We start from the raw sequence: 25,062 nt of genomic DNA on the forward strand, positions 1-25,062 counted from the left end.
GTGGCACAGAGCCCAGAGCATCTAATACCAGCAAAAACAGAGGAGATAACAGCGAAAAATGGAAGGGAGACCCACGCCAATGGTGCCAGATCTAACAACCGTCCTTACTGTTGCAGAGGCTGGAGTTGGAATAGTAAATTAAACTATTCTGAATGTTAGAGCGCCATCTACTGCAAGACGATGTAATGACTTGCATTGTAATGGCATCGCGTTCTAACAACGCTGTCGTTGTAACAACTGCGTCGTTAAGGAACGCGATGATATGGGATGCGTTGTAGCATGCTATATTCCTCTCAGAGTAGTAGAAAAGGCAAAATAAAATGATAATAACCAGGTTATTATCATTTTATTTCTGTGCGGCTGGGTTAGGGCGGGGCGGAGCAGGTGGCTCAGGGAGGAAGAGTAGACTGTGCACACTAAAGGGCTCATTTACAAGCTCCTTACACTGCCAGTATGTCACTTTTTCCCATATTAAAAGTGACGCACCGGCGGCTCAAGGGGCTTGTGAATAAAACCCTAAGTGTGCAGGACTGCTTGGCCGGCCGGCCGTCTCGGGACGGCCAAACAGTCCTGCGTACTTTCCATGTTCCCCACCCAGGCTGCATTACAGCTTGGGTAGGGAATATGCACACGCTCCCTCTCCCAGTCTGAGCGCCGAACTACGGCGCTCAGACCAATCGCAATGCTGCATTGAAGCGTTGTGATTGGCTCAGGGGAGCTTGTGTGCTTCCGGACTCTTCAGCAATGAGGGAGAAGAGACAGAGGCGGCCGTGGCGTAAAGAGGTAAGAGTTTTCTTTTTTTCTCAATATTTTGTCCCCCTCTCGCTGCTTTTTCCCGCCCATGTTCCCGGCCAGCCACCACTGGTTATGATAGCATTAAGACTGTATAGGTGGGGGGCTTGGCTACGCGGTGGACCAAGATGACAGCTTGATAGAGTACCTCCGTAGCCCACCGATCCCAATCCATATATCCACCACACTAATCCGTGCTACAGGTGCAGATCTACACACCCTAAGGCGAGCGGTGCCCAACGCTGTCGCTGCGGACGAAAACGGACACCGGAGGGCCGATTTTTCTGATCTTTCATCCTGCGGCCTTCTGGGTCTGAAGGCCGGGGTCTGGAGTTGCAGAGCCTGCCGCATAGTGTGCTGATGGTGCCGGCGTGCCCCCTAGCCCACCCCCGTACCTCCATCTAATCACTGAGTGTCTTGCATCCTTGCTGCCTACCTTGGACCCTGCAGGGACGGGGATGGACTCTGGCTGCCGGATTGTGCCACTGTGAGGACTGCGTGCATTGCGGGGCAGAGACTTGCTGTGGAGCGGCAAAATCGGTTGTGACCGCGAAAGTGCTGGAGCGGCCCGCTTCCCTCCTACTGTGAGTACTGGCGCTGTGCCTCACTGGCGTTGCGGCGGGGACGCCGACTGCAACGGGAGAGGGCTAGGGGTTCTGGGCTGGACGAGAGGAACGCCCGGTGAGGGGTCTGGCCACGAATCATGGCCCCTGATCCGGCAGCTCGTGAGCCCTCGCCCCCCCCCCCCTTCCTCCCAGAAGATAATCCTGGCTTACGGGGGCAGCGGACTTACATGGTCGCCCACATGTGGTTAAGCGGCCCTGGTGCTCTCCCATTTTCATCATCCATATAGCCTCACCTTGGCTGCCTTTGGCTGATTTACTCCCGGGGGTTGGGGGAGCCACCACAGTGTACAAGAGGGAGGAAATTGTGAAGACAGGTACCAAAGGAGTGCAAGACTGGAACCCTAGCAACCGTGCCCGATACATCGAGGGCCCGCTCTGAAGTACCTGTTCGCCACTGCCTTGTGTCAACATCGGTATAGCGTATCCCAAGCACGCTTGCCAGTCTGTGCCTCCCCCGCCTTGTGATCTCATTCACCCTCGCCATGTCCAAAGCAAAGGTCGCAAAGGCTTCCCAACAGAGCAGAACGATATGCTTGCCCCAGGGCCGAACTCCCTGACAGGAAGGGACCTGGTGACAAACAAACTGGTAGTACGGAGCCGGAATCCCCGGAACCCTCAATGAAAAACCTAATGGCAGCAATAACTGGGGTTCGCATGTCTATTGATACCCTTTCAATTGAGGTGACACTGATCAGGGCGGACCTTGCCAAAAATCGTGAAAAGGTTAAACAGCTGGAACTCACCACCGACAGCCTGCTGGAAGATACCTCACAACTACAAACGGAAGTTAAAGAGCTCCAAGAGTTCCAACGCTTTGCTGGAGACAAGCTGGATGATTATGAGAGGCGCCTGCGACGCAATAACAATAACATCCGCGTTCTTGGTGTGCCAGAGATCGCAGAGGGACCTGCCGCCGACCTATTCATAGAAAATCTGATTACCACGAAACTGCAACCTAAGGGACTGTCCACCCTGTTCATGATTGAACAGGCTCACAGGGTACCGGGGGGCCGCCCGAAGCCAGGTGCCCCACCTCGTCCAATCCTGGCCAGACTGCTTAGTTATAGAGACAGGGACACCATCCTCCAGGCGGCCACGGTTGCTTCAACGATCCAGCTAGACAACTCCGAAATTTCCTTTTTTCCAGATTTCACTTGCGCAGTACAAAAACGCTGACGCTCCTTCTTGGATGTCAAGAGATGACTGCGCGAAAAGGGGCTCAAGTATGCTATGCTCTTCCCTACCCGTTTGCGTGTGGAGATAAATGGCAAAACCAGGTTCTTCGATTTGCCAGAGGTCGCGTCTGACTGGCTGGACACCCTGAAGACATCATCTGAATGAGGCTGCTGGGCTCTTAAATGGAAGTACCCTATGACCAATGTGTCTCTGGCGGTTCCAGCCCCCACTTTCATATTTTGTCACTTCCATGCTCGCAGACCTCTGACTTTGATAACTTTGAACTGAGCACCCGCCCTTATTGGTGGCCTATGTTACTCCTACTGTATTATTCTGTTAACATGCACCTAAATCCATGATGATGAGTGGAGAGGACAAATAGGGCAGTAGGGCCTTCCCCCCCATGTTCTTCTTTAAGTCACACAGTTGGGCGACAGGCACTCTGCATTTTTATATATGGGCAGTTCTGAGCCCAGAGTGCAGGGAAGCAGTGTGGGGGGAGGGGTTTCTGTTTGTTGTATTATGTTTATCTCGATGGTACAGCTTTTGCTCACAATGTAAGCTGTTACATGTTACATGTTACATACGATCCTATGGGGATGCAGCATAACAAGGAACTCAAAGTCCTAAGCTGGAATGTCAATGGGCTGGGGGACAGAATCAAAAGATCAGTAGTACTACAATATGTTAAGAGGTTTTCGCCAGGCATTGTGCTCCTCTAAGAAACCCACCTTATAGGCAATGTATGTAAGGCAATGCATAGATATGGATATCACATGGTAGCACATGCTGGGTTCGCCTCTGGCTCAAGAGGAGTGGGCATATAGAGGAAATAATTCCCCTTATCTGTCACGTCCACACATCTAGATGACCAGGGGAGATATGCGGGAATCAGAGGCACTTGGGAGGGCGTCACCTTTACTCTCCTCTCCATATACGCACCACCAGGACTACAAGCCGCAACCTTTGGGGACCTTAGCACCCTATTGTTGACGTTACCAGAGGGACACCTGGGGTTGGGCGGCGACTTTAATTCAGTCCTATCAGGCTCGCTCGACAGGCAACCTCCTAGCACACTACCCAAAGCCGCTCACTCCTTTCCCAGATTTTTAGAGGCGATGGGTTTAGTGGAGAAGTGTGGCTCACTGGTTAGAGGAGGCAGACCTGGAAGCAGAAGTCAGCCTGGGACCAGGGTTCAATTCCCGGCTCGGCGGGGTCTTGAGTCCTAAAATGTCCATGGACTCAACAATTCTCGCTCCGGTGCCTACTCGATTCATGGGTTCACACTCTGGGACTCTGGGCAATAGCTTGCTTAATCTCCTCAACGGCCCCTCGCGGCGGGATGCCTGGCTTTCACCTTGCGGATACCCTGCCGGGGTTATCTCACAGGGGAATACCAGGACGGGTTCCCTAAGCAAGCGCTTAGAAACCGCTTGGTGATTTGCGCTATATAAATTCCTGTACATTTACATTTACATTTACATTTACTGTTGGAGAACCTACAATCCAGACAAGCTACAGCACACTTTCTACTCAGGGGCTCATAACAGCGTTTCACGCCTTGACTACATAATTGTCCCTGCCATGCAGATCTCCACCATTCACGAGATACGACACTTGACCAGAGGAATATCAGATCACTCCCCTCTATGGGTCCACATTGTTCTTGATCACACACAAGTAGGACGTGTTGCACCTATCAATCCTTGGTACCTCAAAAACCCCAAAATTCGTAAAGACCTCAATAAATCAATAGACAACTATTTCCTGGAAAATGAGGGCACAGTGGAATCTCCTCAGACGTTGTGGGAGGCCTTCAAAACCACGGTTCGGGGCCAGGCCCTTTCCTTAATAGCGGGAACTAAAAAAGACAGGCTTAAAGACATTTCAGAGACCGAGCACAAGATCTATAGCCTTGAGCAAGAAATACACATGGACGCCACCGCGGAAGCCGTTCACTTACTTCGTCTGTATCAAGACGAATATCGGTCTTTAGCCACAGACCGGGCAAAACTAATGGGGTAAGATAGACTGGGACGTATTTACGACTGGGGAGATAAGGCCGGGAAACTAATCGCCTGGCTAGACAAGAGAGACCATTCTAGCAGGCTCGTCCTGGAACTTAGAAACGATGACGGTTCCCTCATTACAGACCCTCAGTCCATAGCCAACCACTTCGCCACCCACTTCCACTCCATCTACAGCTCGGTGACACCCTACACAGAGTCAGACTCCTTGGCTTTCTTCAGCGATATCTCACTCCCAACTCTTTCTAAAATCGACCGTACTTTCATGGATAGCGCCCTCACAACAGACGAAATTGCACTCGCAATCCGATCACTCCAACCGGGCAAGGCCCTTGGCCCAAACGGAATTCCAATCGAGCTTTACAAGCTCCGGCCCAACAAATTGGCCCCTCATCTGAAACTTATGTATGAATCTAGTCTTGATAAAGGCACATTGCCCCCTGACCAGAGACTCGCCACTATAGTTGTTATCCATATAGACGGAAACCAAAAACAGACTGCTCCTCCTACCGCCCTATATCCCTTCTCAACGCAGAACCCAACATTTTAGCCAAGATTCTCGCTAACAGATTGATTAAAGCAATTGGGGAATAGGTGCACTCTGACGAATCAGGCTTTATGCCGCTAAGGGACACGGGCCTGAATTTGCGCAGACTGCACGGTGTGCTGGGCAGTGCCACAACCATAAGGGAGTATGCGGTCATAGCCTCTTTGGATGCCACTATGGCATTTGACACAATTGAGTGGCCTTATCTCTTCGCAGTGCTTGGGAAAATGGGATTCGGTCCGGTCTTCTGTCAGTGGGTGCGCCTACTGCATAGCAGACCTATGGCTCAAATCGTTGTTAATAACAGGAAGTCTGACACATTCGAGCCTAGCCGGGGTACCCGTCAGGGATGCCCCCTCTACCCGTTGCTATTCGCCCTGGCCCTTGAACCCCTTGCTGCATGGATCCGAAAGTAGGTCAAGATCCGAGGGATGTGATGGTCGGCGGACTGAGAAGACCGTATCTCCTTGTACGACATTCTTCTTTATCTGACATCCCCCAAAAGATCCCTCATTGCCGTATTCGATTTCCTTGCTGCCTTCGGCAGGTATTCCGGATTCCGCGCGAACTGGCAGAAATCCCTCTATGTTCTTCACGGGGTTCCTCCTCTGCTACCCCATAACTGCCATATATCCATTGTCTCTGGCGGCTTTAAATACCTGTGTATATACATCTCTCTAGACCCGCTGGTCAGACATGACCGTAACCTTGCCCCCCCCGCAATGACTTGGAAGCGACATTGCACATTGGAAGACACTCCCACTCTCTCTTTTGGGTAAGGTGGCACTTTTTTAAATGATGTACCTCCCTCGGTTTTTCTATGCCCTCCAAAACTCCGCTGATCCTGGCCCTAATGCATATTTCAAAGAAATCGAAGGACTCCATAGAGACCTTCTGTGGGCAAGGCGACCGCGCATAGCCATGAAAAAACGTACACTCAGCTGGTATGACGGCGGTATTGGATTGCCAGACATCAGGAAGTATTACTGGGCAGCACACCTCACAGCTATCAACCATTGCACCTACTGTCGCCCAGACGATACCCGTTTTAATATGGATCCTCCCAAAAGATCTTTTCTAGTGCATTATACTCCAAGCCAGGTAGGTTCCCACTTACCGGCCCTACGCGGCCCACAGTTAAAATTTGGCATGCTGCAACCAAATCTCTTGGCTGGAATGACAGGTTGACTCTTGCCACTCCGTTGTGGGACTCTCAAAAACTGTGAGACTTGCGACAAACCAAGGGTTTCGACAAATGGGACCTAATTGGTATCTCCCACATCAAAGACCTTTGGAATGCCGAGGGCGTGAAATCATTTGCCATACTGCAGAATCAATACTCCCTCTCGAATTCGGAGTGCTTCGGCTACCTCCAAGTCCGACACGCACTAACCACAACACTGCCCCGTGGTACAATCCCTCTGGAAAGCTCTCCTTTAGAAGACAGACTCTTAGATGGACATCTGCCCGAGAAAGCCATCTCCCTTACCTATCGTAAACTAATAAACAATATGGATGACCCCCTACTGGCACTCCGTGAGAAATGGACTAATGACGGAATCGAACTGGATGATGAGGACTGGCAGACGACAGTCTCATCTCCCAGGACGGTGCTATTCCGGCGCGACTCCGCCTAGTGCAATTACAAATCACAGAGGTACCTTTATGCACATCCTCTGTCAATGTGATCCAATCCAAGAATACTGGCGTGCAATCCATGTGGTCATGAGCGAAACATTGGGTGTCGAAATCAAACCGCTAGCATCCCAGTGCCTCCTCAATATCTGGGAGCCTACCGATCTCAACACATATGCAACACAATAGGTTACTCTCGCTTGCATGCTCGCCAAGAGAAAAATAGCTCAACTCTGGGGGGGCCGCACATGCGCCTACTGTAACTGACTGGGAAAAAGAACTTGATTGCAGTATGTTGCAGGAAAAAATAGTATATGTCGCTAGGGGGTGCCCCCGGAAATGGTCTAAAATATGGGCCCATTGGAATGCTTAACAAGGAAATATTTGTTCCCCCTCTCAAGAACTAGACAGCAAAGATTCTCCCTCCCCGTGATTTCCACCAAACTCGTTTACTGTGATTATACACTATTTCCTTTGTATCTTGCTGTACCCTGTCTACTAATCATTGTGACTATGTACCATCATGTTGAGATTGTTTAATAAAAAGATTTATAAAAATAAAAAAAACGAATTTATAGGTGTATCATGAACATCAGCACTACGGATGAACAAACCTTTTTGAAGGTAAAGCTACTGAAAAATTGTCATCGATCTTCAATGACACAAGAACGACTAAACTCACTTGTCATTATGCCCACTGAATACAACGCCTTGCAAAAGGTAGACTTTCAAGAAATCCTGAAAGATTTCACATCAAACAAATTGAGGAAAATGAATATTTAAAGTTTTGTAAAAAAAAAATTTGTTTAACAACATTAATAATTGTTGATATTTAGTTTTGTGCAATAAAATTGGTTTATTAAAATTAATTGTTAATGTTTAGTTTTGTGCAATAAAATTGGTTTATAAAAATTGTTGGTTGGTAAAATTAAAAGCATGGGGGCATATTATCTAGGAAGTGGCGGTGAGCGGCGTTAGCATCCTTGGCTTAACGCCCCTCATTGGCACTTCGGAAGCGCCAAGCTGCACCATATGTCTGCTGCTTCATGCAGGACACATGCAAGTTACAAAATGGCATTTAAAACAAGCATTTGCAATGCAATAGGGCTCGCATTAGTAAAGTTTGAGGGATTATTATTGTAAATGACAAAGTTGTTTTATTTTTTTATTTTAACTTGTGGAAAATTTTAACTTTGGCATTTACAATGCTAATAGTGTTAATTAGTGGAAATGTGACACTTATAGCTTTTGTAATGCAAAATGTGTTGTCTTTACATGACTTTGATGTATTAATATTACAATTAATTTTTTTCCCCCCAATATTTAATAGTTAAAGTCATGAATTTGTAATATATAATGGCAATAGCGTAAACTTTATCAATTTTTTTTGATGATTAAGTTTATTGTTTTTGAGATGAAAATACAAGAACAGAAGTGAAAGATTAAAATTTTGAATTTTTTATTAAAATTATGAAAATTGAGAGAACATATTTTAATATGTTGATGAATTGTTGCACATATTGCATGGGTGAGTGGCGTTGCGTGGGTGATTTGCGTTAACTGGCTGGGCGTTGCGTGGGTGAGTGGACTTGCGTGGGTGTGATTTGCGCTGCGTAGGTGAGAATTGGGCTGCATGGGTGAGAGTTGCGCTGTATGAGTTGCATTGCGTGAGTGGCATTTTGTGAATGAGTGGCGTTGCGTGGCTGAGTGGCGTTGCGTGGGTGAGTGGCGCTGCATGGGTGAGAGTGAAGCTGCATGGGTGAGTAGCACTTCATGGGTGAGTGTGGCGCTGCGTGGGTGAGTAGAGCTGCGTGGGTGAGATTGGCGTTGCATGGATGAGTGGCGTTGCGTGGGTGGACTTGCGTGGGTGTGAATTGCACTGCGTAGGTGAGAATTAGGCTGCGTGGGTGAGAGTTGCGCTGTATGAGTTGAGTTGCGTGAGTGAGTGGTGTTTTGTGAATGAGTGGCGTTGCGTGGGTGAGTGGCGTTGTGTGTGTGAGTGGCGTTGCATGGGTGAGTGGGGTTGCAAATTTGCATGTGTGTGTGATTGATAAAGAGTACACTGATATGCTGGGGTGCAGCTGGAGGAAGTACACAGACATGCTTGTGGTTAAGAGTGGCACTGCGTGGCTGAGTGGTGTTGCGTGGGTGAGTGGCGTTGCGTGGGTGAGAGTGAAGTTGCATGGGTAAGTAGCGCTTCATGGGTGAGTGTGGCACTGCGTGGGTGAGTAGAGCTGCGTGGGTGAGTTTGACGTTGCGTGGCTGAGTGGCGTTGCGTGGGTGATGGGACTTACGTGGGTGTGATTTGCGCTGCGTAGGTGAGAATTGTGCTGCGTGGCTGAGAGTTGTGCTGTATGAGTTGCATTGCGTGAGTGAGTGGCGTTTTGTGAATGAGTGGCGTTGCGTGGCTGAGTGGCGTTGCGTGGGTGAGTGGGGTTGCAAATTTGCATGTGTGTGTGATTGTTAAAGAGTACACAGATATGCTGGGGTCCAGCTGGAGGGAGTACACAGACATGCTTGTGGTTAAGAGTAGCACTGCGTGGCTGAGTGGCGCTGCATGGGTGAGTAGAGCTGCACGGGTGAGATTGGCGTTGCGTGGCAGAGTGGCGTTGCGTGGCTGAGTGGCGTTGCGTGGGTGAGTGGACTTGTGTGGGTGTGATTTGCGCTGTGTAGGTGAGAATTGTGCTGCGTGGGTGAGAGTTGCGCTGTATGAGTTGGGTTGTGTGAGTGAGTGGCGTTTTGTGAATGAGTGGCGTTGCGTGGCTGAGTGGGGTTGCGTGGGTGAGAGTGAAGCTGCATGGGTGAGTAGCGCTTCATGGGTGAGTGTGGCGCTGCGTGGGTGAGTAGAGCTGTGTGGGTGAGATTGGCGTTGCATGGCTGAGTGGCGTTTGTTCATATTAGCCGTTTTTGAACAAGAAATACTTTATTTAGGTTCTTGAAGCAAATGGAGGACAAAGAACTAACTGTGACTCTCGAGGGGCATTTTATTAGTGCGCACTGTGGTTACAGCAGAGCCGGGAAGCGAGGCAGGGCCTGCGGCCCTGAATAAGTGACGGGAGTCCAGTAGCATGTGGTTACAGCAGAGCCGGGAAGCGAGGCAATAAAAGGGTGCACAGATTAAGCGAGGCAGGGCCTGCGGCCCTGAATAAGTGACGGGAGTCCAGTAGCATGTGGTTACAGCAGAGCCGGGAAGCGAGGCAGGGCCTGCGGCCCTGAATAAGTGACGGCGGGAGGCGGGGCAGCGGAAGCCTTTGATCGTAGCTTCAATTGTGGATGTGGCAGCGAAGGCTTTGATGTGCCAAATGCTGCTGGCAGGGGGAAGGATCGTGCAAGCTCGTCCACGAGGAGCTTGTCACGTGATTCTATTTCTCGTGAACTGTTGGGAATCCGGCTTGAAGAGAGCCAATCAGCTGCCTGAATAGAGCCTTTGGGGAAAGAAGCGTGGGTGAGTGGACTTGCGTGGGTGTGATTTGCGCTGCGCAGGTGAGAATTGTGCTGCGTGGGTGAGAGTTGCGCTGTATGAGTTGGGTTGTGTGACTGAGTGGCGTTTTGTGAATGAGTGGTGTTGCGTGGCTGAGTGGGGTTGCGTGGTTAAGGGTGAAGCTGCATGGGTGAGTAGCGCTTCATGGGTGAGTGTGGCACTGCGTGGGTGAGTAGAGCTGCGTGGGTGAGATTGGCGTTGCATGGCTGAGTGGCGTTTGTTCATATTAGCTGTTTTTGAACAAGAAATACTTTATTTAGGTGCTTGAAGCAAATGGAGGACAAAGAACTAACTGTGACTCTCGAGGTGCATTTCATTAGTGCGCACTGTGGTTACAGCAGAGCCGGGAAGTGAGGCAGGGCCTGCGGCCCTGAATAAGTGACAGGAGTCCAGTAGCATGTGGTTACAGCAGAGCCGGGAAGCGAGGCAATAAAAGGGTGCACAGATTAAGCGAGGCAGGGCCTGCGGCCCTGAATAAGTGACGGGAGTCCAGTAGCATGTGGTTACAGCAGAGCCAGGAAGCGAGCCAGGGCCTGTGGGACTGAATAAGTGACGGCGGGGGGCGGGGCAGCGGAAGCCTTTGATCGTAGCTTCAATTGTGGATGTGGCAGCGAAGCCTTTGATGTGTCAAATGCTGCTGGCAGGGGGAAGGATCGTGCAACTCGTCCACGAGGAGCTTGTCACATGATTCTTTTTCTCGTGAACTGTTGGGAATCCGGCTTGAAGAGAGCCAATCAGCTGCCTGAATAGAGCCTTTGGGGAAAGAAGCAGATCAGCGACATAAGGGCTCACCCCTGTTTTCTATTTCTGCGAAATAGAAAAGGGGCGAGCCCTAAAAAAGGTTTGTTTATGTACAGGAAGGGATACCTTCCTGTACATGTACAAACCTAAGCAATTTGCTTTTTTCATTTGTGCTGCACAAGTCAGCACACACGGAAAAAGCAAAAAAAATTCGCCAATTTAAGACCAGGATTTTCCTGGTCTTAAGTTCCGAGCTGCCACCTATTATCGCCTCTATTGTTAATAGGTGGCAGCGTCGAAGTGAATGGGTGTTGTGATGGAACGCCCACTGCATGTCACTTTCACGGTAATTTTAGTGTGAAAGGGGGCCTATTGTGAAGGCAGCATTAAGCCACTTAACTTGGCTTTTAACCACGTTATGTAGCTTAACGCTGCCTTGGTACTAGGGCGCTGACCCAATCGCCACCATAACGTCACAAAAAGTGACATATGCCCCCTATTAGGAGACAATTTGTGAGGAGGTCAAGAAATTTTGACTGCTTATTGACTTCCACAGGGTTTAATTCGGCCCTGAGCATTACTTTGATTGCTAGCTGGTCTCACAAGGGGCGTTTTCATTTTTGCTCCGTACTGCAATTGGAGGATTTGGGGTAGGGACCTGACAGTCTTCTTACCTTTGTTAGGGTTCAGTGGCTTACCTATAATCGTAGAATCTCCCACTTGGAGCTGTTTGCCCATTTTGTCGGTCACTTTGGCTTTGTATTTCGTATAATGTTGGAATGTCACTGTAGCTCCTTCACGGTTAGATGACTCCTCGTCATTGTCTTCTGTATTTCTCACGCGTTCTGCAAAAATGCGGAAGAGAACACACTGCTGTGAGTGAGGATAGGTTGCACAAACAATAAGCTACCATGGAGGTCCTTTCATTGTTTAGTGAGGGAATAATGGCGTGGAACTGGGCAAACGGAGGTGCAGAGGGACCCAGAGTCAAACCGAGCTTCAGCAACAAAGCCAGAGCTGGGCGAGGACACAAAGGGAAGAGACAGGTGACTGCAGTGGACGGTCGGAAGGGAATGAGTGGTCACAGATCACATGGAGAGTCTGTGCAGGAGTAGTGGTTTAAGCCTTCAGGCCAATTATTTCAAGACTGTCCCAGAAGTGCAAGGTTCTTACTTCCACAATTGTGTTACACATTACACATAGCCCGACCATTTGCAGTCAGTCCTTTGTTTGCTCTTCAAAAAGCCCAGGAAGAAAAAGATATTCATTTTCTCTAAATGCAGGTGGTGGAGAGTTGTAAGTTTTCAAGAAACCGACGACTTCTGCTAGATATACAAGGGTAACATGGACCCTAACCCAAACAGGGAAAATTGACTGTGGCACACCCGGTGGAGTTGCAAACAAGCACTGGCAAAACTAACAGGCCTCTGCAATGCGAGAGTGATTGGCTTTCTCAATGCCTTTTGACCATGTTGTATAGCAGCCCTGCTGCGGTTCAGCATGTCTAAAAGTCATGGGAAAAAGCACTATGACGCGGCCAGTGTTCCTGCATCATAGCGCTCTATTGTAGTTGCAGGCGGGGCAGGATAGGCAACACATATGGGGGGACAAGCAACACAACAGGGTCGGGAGGAGGGCGATTGGGAGAAGGTAGAAAAGGATTGTGACATGCCCAGCGTGTCTGCATCATAATAGCACTTTTTTTTTTATGGTGGTTTGGACAATGGGAGTGAGGGGCAGCACACGGAAAACTGGTGGGAGGGAAGAACCCAACATGACACGGGGGCATCAGACGGATAGGGGCTAGGCCAAACCAGCAGCGGCTCCTCTGCTATGGCAGAGGAGCAGTGCACCCTCCTTCCAGCAGTGTAAACAAAAAGAAAAAGAAAACAATACAAAACTGTGGTTTACTATCATTTTATTTTGTTTCCCAGAGTCTTGGGAGCTGGGCCAGGGTAATAACAGGCCTCCACGAGAAGTGGTGTGCACTGTTTTCTCTGTACATGAGAGCTTGGTCAGCTGTCTCAGGCCTGCCAAACAGTCATGTACACTGAAGCTCTCTCCAACCCAGCTGTGTTGCCGGTTTGGAGACAACAAGCACAAACTTCCAGTCTGCCTAGGAGCACATATTATCAGCGCTCAGGCCAATCCTGAAGCTGCTCTCATGAATAAGAGCAACTTCAGGATTGACCGCAGGGGAGTCTGAGAGCCTGTGCCTGAAGTGGAGCCACGGGAGATGCAGATGACCGGCGATGAGGAGGCTGCAGGTAAGTTCTTCTTTACTTTAAAACCTTTTTTCATTGTCGTGTCACCCACCTGCCCTGCTACTCTCCTCTGACATTGGCCGCTACTGGTGGGTGCGGGGAGATGGTAGAAAAGAAACCGACAGGTGCAGGTTGATGGGAGGGTAAAGAATCAGCACAGGTGGGGGGCGAGTGGAAGGCAGAAGAAGCAACACGCATGGGCGAGCGGGTGGGAGGAAAAAGGAGCAACATTGATGGGGATATGGGAGACGGCTTCAAATCACAAGCACTCATATGGAGTTATGAACCCAAAAAAAGATGAGGACATGACACATGCATGCTAGGAGAAATGGGAACGATGCAAATGAGAGCTACACTGAAGCTAAGTAAGCTATGGAGGAGCTATAAGCCCACTGTGCGTAAAGAAAATGTCTCCAAGAGACAGTGCATGCGGTGTATGACGAGAGACCTAATGATGGAGCATGAATGCTACCCAGAAAAATATGCAGCTTCCATGGAAAAAGTTTCACTAATGTGGTTTTTCTTGGCGGGGGAGTGATCCGGTGAGGTGTGAGTCTAGAACTTTGGGTTGTGTTCTGGGAATACCTTTGGAGTTTTAATAGGATGAGGAATGTGCTCTTGCCATGGGTGGACCGTGGGCATTGGGTGGACCATAAGCATTGGATGGTTGGCTTCTATAAGGGCACTGATGAGCTGTAAAGAAGGGAATGGAATGCTTTCCAGAGGACTTCACAGTGTCTAAGAAGTGTTAGAGAAAGTATTTCTATCCATCATTTTTGGGGCACTCACCAAAGGCTTGGTGCTACCTGCCACCATGAGAAGAGATAGTGGGGACCAGGAGGATCAGGGGAGAGGAGCAGAGGGGCAAATTATGGACAATAAGTGAAAACTAAAACAACCCCAAAAAAACATGACGAGGCTCTTCTTTACATCCTATCTTCAAAAAAGGAGATAACACAGACCCAAACAATTATAGATTAATTGCCCTTTTAGATGTTGAAGGAAAAGCCTATGCCAGCACCTTATTGAATGAATTAAATAGTTGGATCAAAGAGAATGAAATCCTCCCCTCCTACCAGACCAGATACCGCAAAGGCTGCTCCACAATTGACAACATCGTGGCCATGTCATATTTGAATCAGCACGCTAACTACAAAAATAATAAACCAATCTTTGCATGCTTCGTTGACTACTCAGCGGCCTTTGACGGAGTGCCTCGACACAAGCTTTAGAATAAGTTGCGCAACTGGCATATTCCAGTAGGTCTTCTTAGCGCCATCATTTCATTGTACAGTAACACCTGGATCAAAGTGAAGCTAGCAGATAATACCACAACGAAGAAGTGTCAGACAAACTGTGGCCTAAAACAGGGATGCGTTCTTGCCCCCACGCTGTTTAATTTATATACGGCTGACCGGGGGAAGAAGCTTCAAAATGCTAGTCTTGTAACTCCGAAAATTGGAACCAACAAACTGCAAATATTACAGTATGCAGATGACTTGGTGGTAATGGACCACACAAAAATCGGGCTACAAAGGGACCTAGATGAGATGCCCTCAATAACTACAATGAAAGAAATGAACTTATAATAAATGCTCAAAAAACGAAAGTAGTTATTTTTGGACACTACCCAAATAAGGCTCTTTTGAAATGGTATGTGGGCAAAGAAATCATCGTCACAGCAAAATCCTATAATTACCTAGGTTGCTGGCTAAGTGAAACCGGTAAAGCAACAATACATCTACAGAAAATAAAGGCGAAAGCACATTAAACAACTTATGCCTTATGCAAACTAAATGAGATCATGCAAAGCCCAACAACTGTTCCGATTAGGAAAGTAATACAAGCAAAAATCAGGGCAATTGCTGGTTACGCACAGCAAGCATTCCCGGGTAAAATGGAATTAATGTTAGACAAAGCACAATGACAGGCCTACAAACGCATTTTCAAACTGCCCAAACACACACGCAACAGCTTAGTTCGTCTAGAATTTGGTCTGAAGCAACAAAGTAAAGAATGCCTGGGAACGCATGCGAAATACTACTACCAAGTCCTAACAGATCCAGCTGGAACCCCAAAGAGCATGCTGAAGCCAATTTATGGGGATTCAATTAACCCGTGGCATCGTTACACAGAGGAAGCAGTGGAAACACTGGGATTAGCAACGGAAAATTGGGATCAGGGAACGGTAAACTACCTGGCCATCAAAAATTCGATCAATAAACAATGTTATCAACTGTCGCACCAAAATTGATCTAGCAGAGCATGCAACAGGAAGAGGCTCACCTTGGCTGAAAAAATCATTTGCCGGGAGTAAAATCCAGCCATATCTGAAGCAAGCTCTGGGAAGGAAAGCACTAAAAAACATTGTATGGGCCAGACTGGTGCCCCTCCCCATTAAGGAATTAAATCCCGGGTGGAGATCCCTTGAACATAGAATCAGATGCAGAATATGTGATTATCAATTTGAATCCCTGCTACACTTGATTTGTTGTTGTCCTGGTATGTCGCAGCCCCGTAGGATCCTTTTAAAACAAATATGGGTCCGCAACGGGGTACGGACAGTGAAAGAAGCAACTCCGGTTCTCTTTTCCTGTGCTACACAGGACTTGGCCAGATACGGGAGATACATGTCCGAGCTGCGTTTAAGGCTTATGGAATAAGAGGGGCCAGGGATTATAAAAGGCAACTAGGCCCGTTAAACCAGTATTTTCCAGCATGGCCAAACCGACAACGAATTGACAATCATTCCCAGACTTTTTAAATGTATATAATATATCTTCTTACTCAGTATTTACATGGTTGCAAGTAAACCCAATGTCCTTTTATTTTATAAGAATGTATTTTTTTAAAACAATTGTTTCAATTTGTTTTTGAAATCACATGAAGTTATATTGCAGATGGTTTTAAGTAATTGTGCAATACAAAATAAAATAAATACAAAATACAAAAAAAACACAAAAAAACATAATTTTCACTTGCAGCAGAATTTCACTGTACTTATTGCAATAACTGTGGCAAAGTTGTTGCCTCTGAAAAGGGCTCATTTCTGTCAACTATGGATCTTGTTGGCTCCAAGTCGACCTGCAGTCATGCAGGAGCAGTGGAACACAAGCATCGGAAAAGACAACAGGTCTCACTTTAAAGACTATTGCCTCTGTCATTGCCTTTTGTTCCAGCTGTACAGCATGGGCATTGTCAACTTTGGGAGTGATTTGTAGCCATGACTAAAAATAATAATAGAAACGAACTATGATGCATCCAGCGCTAATGCACTTTTAATTTTGGAGTGGAGTGGCATTGTGTGTAGTGGAGTAGAGTGACTGTGTGGCATGGAGTGGAGTGGAAATGTGTGGAATTATGTGGCATGATGTGGAAATATGTGGTGTGGATACGAATTATGTGTACAGTGTGGAATTGTGTGGCATGGAATTGTGCGAGATGGAATTGTGTAGTGTGAAATGGAGTGGAATTATGTGGAGTAGAATTATGTGGCATGGAGTTGAATTATGTGGTGTGGAATTTTGTTACATGGATTGAAATTGTGTGGCATGGTATTGTGAGATTGTGTTGCATGGAGTGCAATTCTGTGGGGTTGAATTATGTGGTGTGGGGTGGAATTATGTTAGGAAGGCTGGAATTGTGTAGTGTGGTGTGGAATTGTGATAAATTGAGTGGAGTGGAATTATGTGGCAGGCAGTGGAGTGGAAATATGTGGTGCGGAGTGGAATTATTTGGCGCACAGTGGATTGGAAATATGTGGAGTGGGATTATGTGGCTTGGAGTGGAATTGTGCGATGACTTGAATTATGTGGTGTGGTGTGGACTTGTGTAGTGTTGAGTAAAGTGAAATTATCTGTCGTGGAGTGGAATTCTGTGGGATGGAGTGGGATTATGTGGCAGAGCAAAATTACGTACAGCAAAATGAAATTATGTGGAGTGGATTTTGTGTAGTGGATTTGAATATTAGGACATTGGATTATGTGCCGTGGAGTGTAATTATGTGGCAAGGTGTCAAATTATTTTGCATTGAATTGTATGGAGTGGAAATGTGTGGTTTAGAGTAGAATTGTGTGATGTGGAGTACAATTATTAGGAGTGGAATTATGAGACATGGATTTTAATTGTGTGACGCGGTATGGAATAAGTGGTGTGGTATGGAATTATGTGGTATGGTGTGGAATTATGTGACATGGAGTTGAATCAGTTGGTGTGGAATTGTGTGGCGCGGGGCATGAAATTGTGTCGCAGGATATGGAATTGTGTGTTGAGGAATTTTGCTAAGTTAAAAGGAATAGAATAATGTTGAGTGAAATTATGTGGCATGGAGTGGAATTATGTGGCATGGAATTATGTGGCATGGCATGGAATTATGTGATGTGGCACAGAGTGGAAATATGTGGTGTGTAATTGTGTGGTATGGGCTTGTGTGGTTTTTATTGGAGTGGAACTATGTTGCGTGGAATAATGCAGCATGGAATTATGTGGTGGGGAATAGTGTGATATGGAATTGTGTGGCATTGATTGGAGTGGAATTATGTGTCATAGAGTGGAATTATGTGATGTGGAGTGAATTGGAAATATATGAAGTGGAATTATGTGGCAAGAAATTGTGTGCTGTGGCATGGAATAATGTGGCGTGGAATTATGTTGCAGTGAGTTGGCTTGTGTGGAGTGCAGTGGAGTGTTGATATGTGGCATGGAGTGGAATTATGTGGTGTTGACTGGATTAGAAATATGTGGAGTTGAATTGTGTGGTGTGGAGTTAAATTATGTGGTGTGGAATGGTATGGCACAGAATTAAATTATATGTCATGGAATAGTGTTGCGTGGCATGGAATAGTGTGCGTACAGTGCAATTGTGTGACATGGAGTGCAATTGTGTAATGTAGAGGGGAGTAGAATTGTGGTGCATGGATTGAATGGCATTGAGTGGAGTGGGATTATGTGGCATGGAGCAGATTAGATATATTTAAAGTTGAAATATGTGGTGCAGATTGGAATTATGTGGCATGAAATGTTGGTGTGTTGCATGGAATTTTGGTGTGTTGCTTGGGATTGTGAGACGTTGATTTTTGTCAGGTGGAGTGCAATTGTGTGATATGGAGTGCAATTTTGTAATGTGGAGACACATTGTGTGCTGTGGAATGCCATTTTATGGAGTGGTATTATGACGTATGGAGTGGAATTATGTGATTTGGTGTGAAATATTGGGCCAGATGTAGGTAGCCCTTTACCGATCGGAATCGGCCGAAAATACCGATTTTCGTCCGTTTCCGATCGGTAAAGGGCTATTGAGATGTAGGGGCACATTTTCGGTAATTTTACCGAATTGGTATCATTACCGAATCGGTAAATTTACCGATTCGGTAATATGTACCGAATCGGTAAAATAATTACCGATTCGGTAATATTTACCGATTCGGTAAAATTACCGAAAATGCAATGTAGGTAGGCAATGTACCTTCTGCACATGGCTTACAGAATCGGTATTTTACCATGGAATACAAATCCATGGTAAAATACCGATTCCGGTGTGCATGCACATGTGTGCATGCACACCTATGTCATGTGACAGGCAGACCTGCCCTTAGGGCAGGTATGCCTGCCACATGGCACCTGTGCCTGTTTTGGGGGTGCCAGAGGGTGTCAAAGTGACACCCCCTGCACCCTTGTGAATTCTTTAATTACCGATTCGGTAAATACCGAATCGGTAATGCCTAATCATTCCTATGGGCTTCAAAGCCCATAGGAATGAATGGGCATTACCGATTCGGTATTTACCGAATCGGTAAATACCGAATTCATCCGATTCGGTATTCCAGCACATCAGGAATACCTACATATCGGACCCATAGATTTACCGAATTTAAATTACCGAATCGGTAAAATTCGGTAATTTAAATTCGGTAAATCTTTTCTACCTACATCTAGCCCATTGTGTTGCGTGACGTGGAACTATATGGCATGGATTAGAATTATGTGGCATGGAATTGAGTGGCATGATGTGGAACTGTGTGGCATGGAGTAGAATAGTGTTGCATTGAGTGGAGTGAAATTATGTGGCATAGACCCGAGTGGAATTATGTGAAGTGGAATTAGGTGGCATGGGGTGGAGAGGAATTACGTGGCATGCAGTGTAATTAAGAGGCATGGATTGGAATTATTGTTTGGTTTGGCTTGGTTGCTCAACGGAGCCTCCAATTTAGAATAAATACTGTTTGAAATGAGCAAATAGTTATAGCTTTTCTAGAACTCAAGGAGAAGCTCTGCCGAAGCAGTTCAGGGGACATTTTCCAGGAACAGAGCTATCTATATCCTTGTTTCCTTCAGGTCTAAGAGAATGCTGAGGACTATATCTTCTGATTGAGCTATCCAAGTAGAAGAGGAGAATGCTTTAATGCCCAAAGTGTGGAGATGATGCTAGCCTTTGGCATAGATGATAAGATCAAAGCCCACCAAACTGAATCATTCCTGGAGATCATTTCATTGACATGAGAAGACGACAAGGCTCGAGGATCTTTCAGATAGTTTGATTCATCCAAAGACATATCATTTACTGCAAGAGGTTTGCAGACGTTGCAAGACTTTGAGTGTGATTTCCATGGTGTGATTTTATGGTTTATTTAAATCAGATAAAGCTTATTTCACTGACTGACAGAGTGTGATGCGCCTCCATGTGCCCCGACCTTTGTGGAAGTTGGTTACATCCTATATCTGGTCCAAGACGGACACAGATTTTCCCCCTTCATCCTCTATATTAGAATAGAATTATGTTGACTGAGGCTGATGGCCTTGATTCTGTAACCAATCGTTCCTGCACTACAGCCCTTTTGGTTTTAAAGATCTCATGGTTCATATGTGCGAATAGATCCTAACATTAAACGTCAGTATCAGTATCCAAGCTCCGGCTATGAAAGGGCAGGTCCAATGGTGTTGCCACCAACCAAAAATCTCAACCAATGCTCGCCATTTCTTAGATCTAATCCCATGCAGTTTGGTATTTCCTAGACATCTGCTTTGTGTGCTAATTCCAGTTCCAGCACTACCAAAGTATATTTTGAGGACACTGGCTTTGTAACCTGTTAGGGTCTCCAATTAGTCTTCCATTAACTGCCTTGGTACCTCTAAAAGCCCTCAAATGGACCCCCAGCGATAGAGATAATTGGGCACTTCAAGAAGCTTGACCATGTGGCACTTTGGAAAAAGCTACCGTACATACCAGTAGCAAAATCCAAGTTGGTTGAGAGTCCCAGGTCACCTGGAGCAAGTGTTTAGGCATTTTTGGTACATTCTGGAATGAAACCATCTTAATCGTAGGGGCGAACTGAGGGCCTTTAAGAAAGTGGGGTAAAGGACGGTCCAACCAATTAAAACAACAGGGATGCTTTGTATCATTCTGTCATGCTCTTTTAGCCCACTGACTTAGCACTGTAAACAAAGCAATTTGTAGTGACCCCAAAAGTGTTTGAGGCTTTCCAACATTCCACAAAATCGTACTAACCTCAGAGAATAACATAGGCAACCAGAATCTACGGTATTTGTAATGCTGCTCCTTGCTGTGAGACCACTCAGTTTATATATCGGGGGGGGTCACTAACGCATCTTGGGACCAGAACACCAAAGGATCTTCTAGTTTTCTATTTGTAGCTGCTCTTATTTCCTGTGTATAAATGAAAGACCTATTCCTTTGAAAAAACGTTACTCTTAAAAGATGCCGAATAGTTGTGGCCCATCAACAATATTACCCACCACGGATAGTGCACACCAACCCTGATGATCCAGGACCCAGAGAATATGTCCCATAGTGCAGCTATGCTGTTAATGTCAGCATTGTGTTAGCACTCACAGAACCGGATTACCAAATAGTCAAAGTAGGGCCGGCCTAGGGGCCCCACTCCTTTTAGGGGCCCCACCAGCATCACAATCGTACAAACTCATTTTTGAAAATATGGTGCAATCAAAGTTCCCAAAAGTTATGACAGCGCTAAGAATTTTTAGGTGTCTCATGATCACGAACGCTACTGGGGGACTTCCAATATATCCTGAAAGATTTCACCACAAACAAATTGAGGAAAATGAAAATTTAAAGCGTTGTTGGTTTATTAAAAAATTGTAAAAATGTTTTTTGTTAATTAGCATTAATAATTGTTAATGTTTAGTTTTGTGTAATAACATTGGTGTATTACAATTGTTGGTTGGTAAAATTTTAAACATATAAGAGAGAATTTGCCAGGGGCCTCCGTAGGGTTTAATCCGGCATTGAGCACCTACTTTGGTTTGTAGCTGGTCTCACAAGGGGCGTTTTCATCTGTACAGCAATTTGAGGATTTGGAGTATGGACCTGACAGTTTTCTTACCTTTATTAGGATTCAGCAGATTACCTATAAACGTAGAGTCTTCCATGCAGGGCGGGTTGCTCATGTTGTCGGTCACTTTGGCTTTATATTTCATATAATGTTGGAATGTCAGTGTAGCTCCTTCACGGTTAGATGACTCCTCGTCCTTGTCTTCTGAATTTCCCACGTGCTCTACAAAAGAGAGAACACGTTGCTGTGAGTGAGGATAGGTTGCACAAACAATAAGCTATCATGGAAAAACGAGACCAGACGTACGGCGTTAATTTGACCAAGAAAAAGAACATATCTAGTTCTAATAGTCGAGACCAGGACGCGACCAGCAGTCTGTCGACAGAGGGAAACCACGGGGAAGGAGGTGCCTTGATTAATACGAGGGGCCCTTAAATGAAACAAGTGACCTACTCTAATCAGAGCATATAAAACATTCAGCATTCGAAAAAGAAAAAAGAAACAAAAGAAAAGAGCTACTCATTCTTTCGCGTTTAATGCAAAACGATTCAACTTCAAATCTGAAGAGTACCTTGATTTGTCTACTGCAGTGTATGGTTAAAAGTGAAGATTAACCAATACAAAGACTGGAAGAATTAGAATCCTTACATAAGAGATAGAATACCGGTCTAATGAACCAGATGACCCCAAGCAAATCTATTTTGTCCTGATGAAGGTGTGACCACATCTTCGGGCTTAAACACCGAAACGCGTCGACACACTTTTTCCGTAATAGAATTCAAATAAAACCCAAGAGACTCTAGATATATTGTATTCTGAAATACTAGAAGTCCGAATTAATTTGTATAAAGGCTATTGAATCTGATAATCTGTAGCAACAATAGATGCTCTATTTACAGAAGGGGGTTTTGTTTGTTTATATACTTGTAATTGATTGTATGACTGTTTCTGATGATTTATAAGAATGTATTTTCTCTTTTTCTAATATGTTGTACAAATGTAATTTTATCATGTTTTTTAAAAAAATCTTCTTTTTACCATCAACTGTTTTTATACTTAATGCTTTCAGTAGAATCCGATTGATTCCATACTGAAATTTTAAATACATGCTATAATAAAAAGACTGTAAACGTTATAATCTAGTTCGTGACCAGTGATTTGAGCAATAGATTGAGTATATGCGGTGAGTGAGTGAGATAGAATTACTGTAAGTTGGGTGTCAGTATTCCGTGATACAAATATTTCCAGGGATAGCCCTTTGACTTTATAGTGTTTAAAGTACCCTGTTCCCTCGAACCAGTGGGGTCTTCTCTCATACCTTTACTTTACTGCCGGCTATCATATCCTGATTTCAATGAGGTACTCATCACCCAAGTGATCCACTGTGCAGCGGTGATTGGAGTGCCTGCCAAGTGGGAGGAGGAGCGAGCCGCGATTCACAGTTCCACAGTTCCGCAGTCCGTCGAAGCAGAGGGAGAGGTAAGGAGAGCAGTTTGTGGCTGAAGTGGTATCCAGCACAAGCCGCACAGGAGCCGCACAGGAGCCGTGACCAGTGCCGGAGCCGGGAAAACACACAGGGGCGCAGGAATGGCAGAGATAGATAGAGGTGAGCGGACGTCGCTCCACCGCCGCTGCAGCCGACTAGCTTGCAGTTGGTCACGGTCGACTGCCTGTTGCTGGCAGCTGGTTGTTGGTTGTTCTGCCGTGGTCTTGCCTGCCTTGGATACTTGGAAAACTTGGAAATCTGCAACCCTGGTTGGCCTCGCTCGGCTTGGGTGCTTCTGGACGGCCTCAACAGTACCGGGAGCAGTACTGTGAGCTCCAGGGCCAGGAGCGCTGCAGACGGAGCTCATTTCAAGAGACGGGGGAAGCCTTGAGCTCCTAAACCTCTGGGTTTGATCCAGTTGCCGCGTTTTCGGATCCTGAGCTTGTGCACGCAAGGAGGCAGGCAAGGAGAATGTAGCGATTACCCATAGCTGGAGAGGTAGTATAAGGAAATACCGCTGCAGCACTACATCTCCCAGAAAACCCTGGGGCCTGGCGAAACGGTCCACGCCCTCTGGGAGTGTATAAAAACACTCTTTTCCCATCACCGGGTGCTTTTCAATCCTTCCGGTTTTACGATCGTGTTTGGAGCTAGCTTTCCTTGAGTTGCGAGTGTTGGGTGTGCGCGAACGCTTTCCTTCCCGCTGAGGACGCGAGTGTTGGGTGTGCGCGGACGCTTTCCTTCCCGCTGAGGACGCCGAGTGTTGGGTGAGCGCGGACGCTTTCCTTCCCGCTGAAGACGCCGAGACACTTTGTTCATTTCCCGTAAGTAGAATCCAGACACATGACATTTAGTACGGCCGTGCTATCATAGTGTAGTTTTCTACTTTTCCTTCGGATCAATCCTGAGGATAGTTGAACTATTTAGACACTGAGCAAATCTTCCCACCGGTAGTGAATCTAACTAATCGGTGCTATTCACTTAGACTTACTTCTCTCCTTGGATCGAGCTGTGAGTTAACAGCCCACCTTCCGCTTGAACTTGAGTCATCACCTTTCCCAGACTTCAGGCTGTTTCAAGCGGTGGTTATCAGTAAGTGAATACTAGATTATATATATACATATGCAACAACTGTGGCATCTTCCCCCTTGTAGTGCTAAACAAGTGTTCTTGTGTTTCCAGAAATTGTTGTGCCTTGAAGTCATCCGAAGTCTTAGACCAGACCTAGAGGGGTGTCTTCACAACAACCTTCCCCGATCAACTATCCTTCCCCTTACCTGGAGGACTACCTGTCTCCGGTGTGTATGTCACACGGGGAGGGTCAGTGCTATCGGGTATAGGGAAGACTATCATCTCGCCGTGGACCCCGCTGGCTAGACACCTCAGGTTAGTGGCTTGTGTGTTCTTCACTTGGATTACTTGTCCGCTGCTAACCTTGACAGATTGACAAGCCCAAAGAAGAACACTAGCCTGGACCATGGATACGAGTGCGACTTTGGCCTCGTTGCTTGAAGGTTTTAGCTTACTGCAGCAGGAAGTGCATGCTTCCCGAGTTGAGAACCAAGAGCTCAGAAAAGATATGAACACCATGCATAGAGAAGTCGCTGGCATGTCACGAAAGAATCCCGGGGCAGGGTCTTATATTAGAGAAGCCACGCTTCCCCCTCCAGCACAAACCATATCACAGCCTACAACCCCTATGGCAGCTGGGGGTGGGTTCGTTTCTCCTACAGCCATACCTTCGTCCTCCGCGGACCACTCTCCGACGGTGCACGTAATTCAGAACACTGGTATTCCTTTGGCTCCCCCTGAGAGGTTATACGGAGATCCCAAGAAATTCGAAACATTCCTAAACCTGTGCCGCCTCCACTTTTTGTGTAAACCTTCTGTGTTTCAGGATGACGCGGCCAAAACAGCATTCATGATGTTGTACATGGGTGGAAATGCTGCAAGCTGGACAATCCCTCTAATGGAAAAG

At 46.5% G+C, this 25,062-nt stretch overlaps 1 protein-coding gene across 1 annotated transcript in view; it reads right to left on the bottom strand.

Annotated features, from left to right (window-relative positions):
- Positions 1 to 25,062, bottom strand: part of LOC147679830 (uncharacterized) — a 96,797-nt gene that overhangs the window by 42,539 nt on the left and 29,196 nt on the right. The window contains exons 2-3 of the mRNA XM_086944757.1: positions 21,650 to 21,820; positions 11,724 to 11,870 (exon numbers count right to left, since the gene is read on the bottom strand). Coding sequence (XP_086800883.1) covers positions 11,724 to 11,870; positions 21,650 to 21,743 — 241 coding nt within the window. The 5' untranslated portion in view covers positions 21,744 to 21,820. The remainder of the gene's footprint in view (positions 1 to 11,723; positions 11,871 to 21,649; positions 21,821 to 25,062) is intronic.

This window comes from Lissotriton vulgaris, chromosome 11, assembly GCF_964263255.1.
Source record: "Lissotriton vulgaris chromosome 11, aLisVul1.2, whole genome shotgun sequence".
In the NCBI taxonomy this organism is placed as follows: Eukaryota; Metazoa; Chordata; class Amphibia; order Caudata; family Salamandridae; genus Lissotriton; species Lissotriton vulgaris.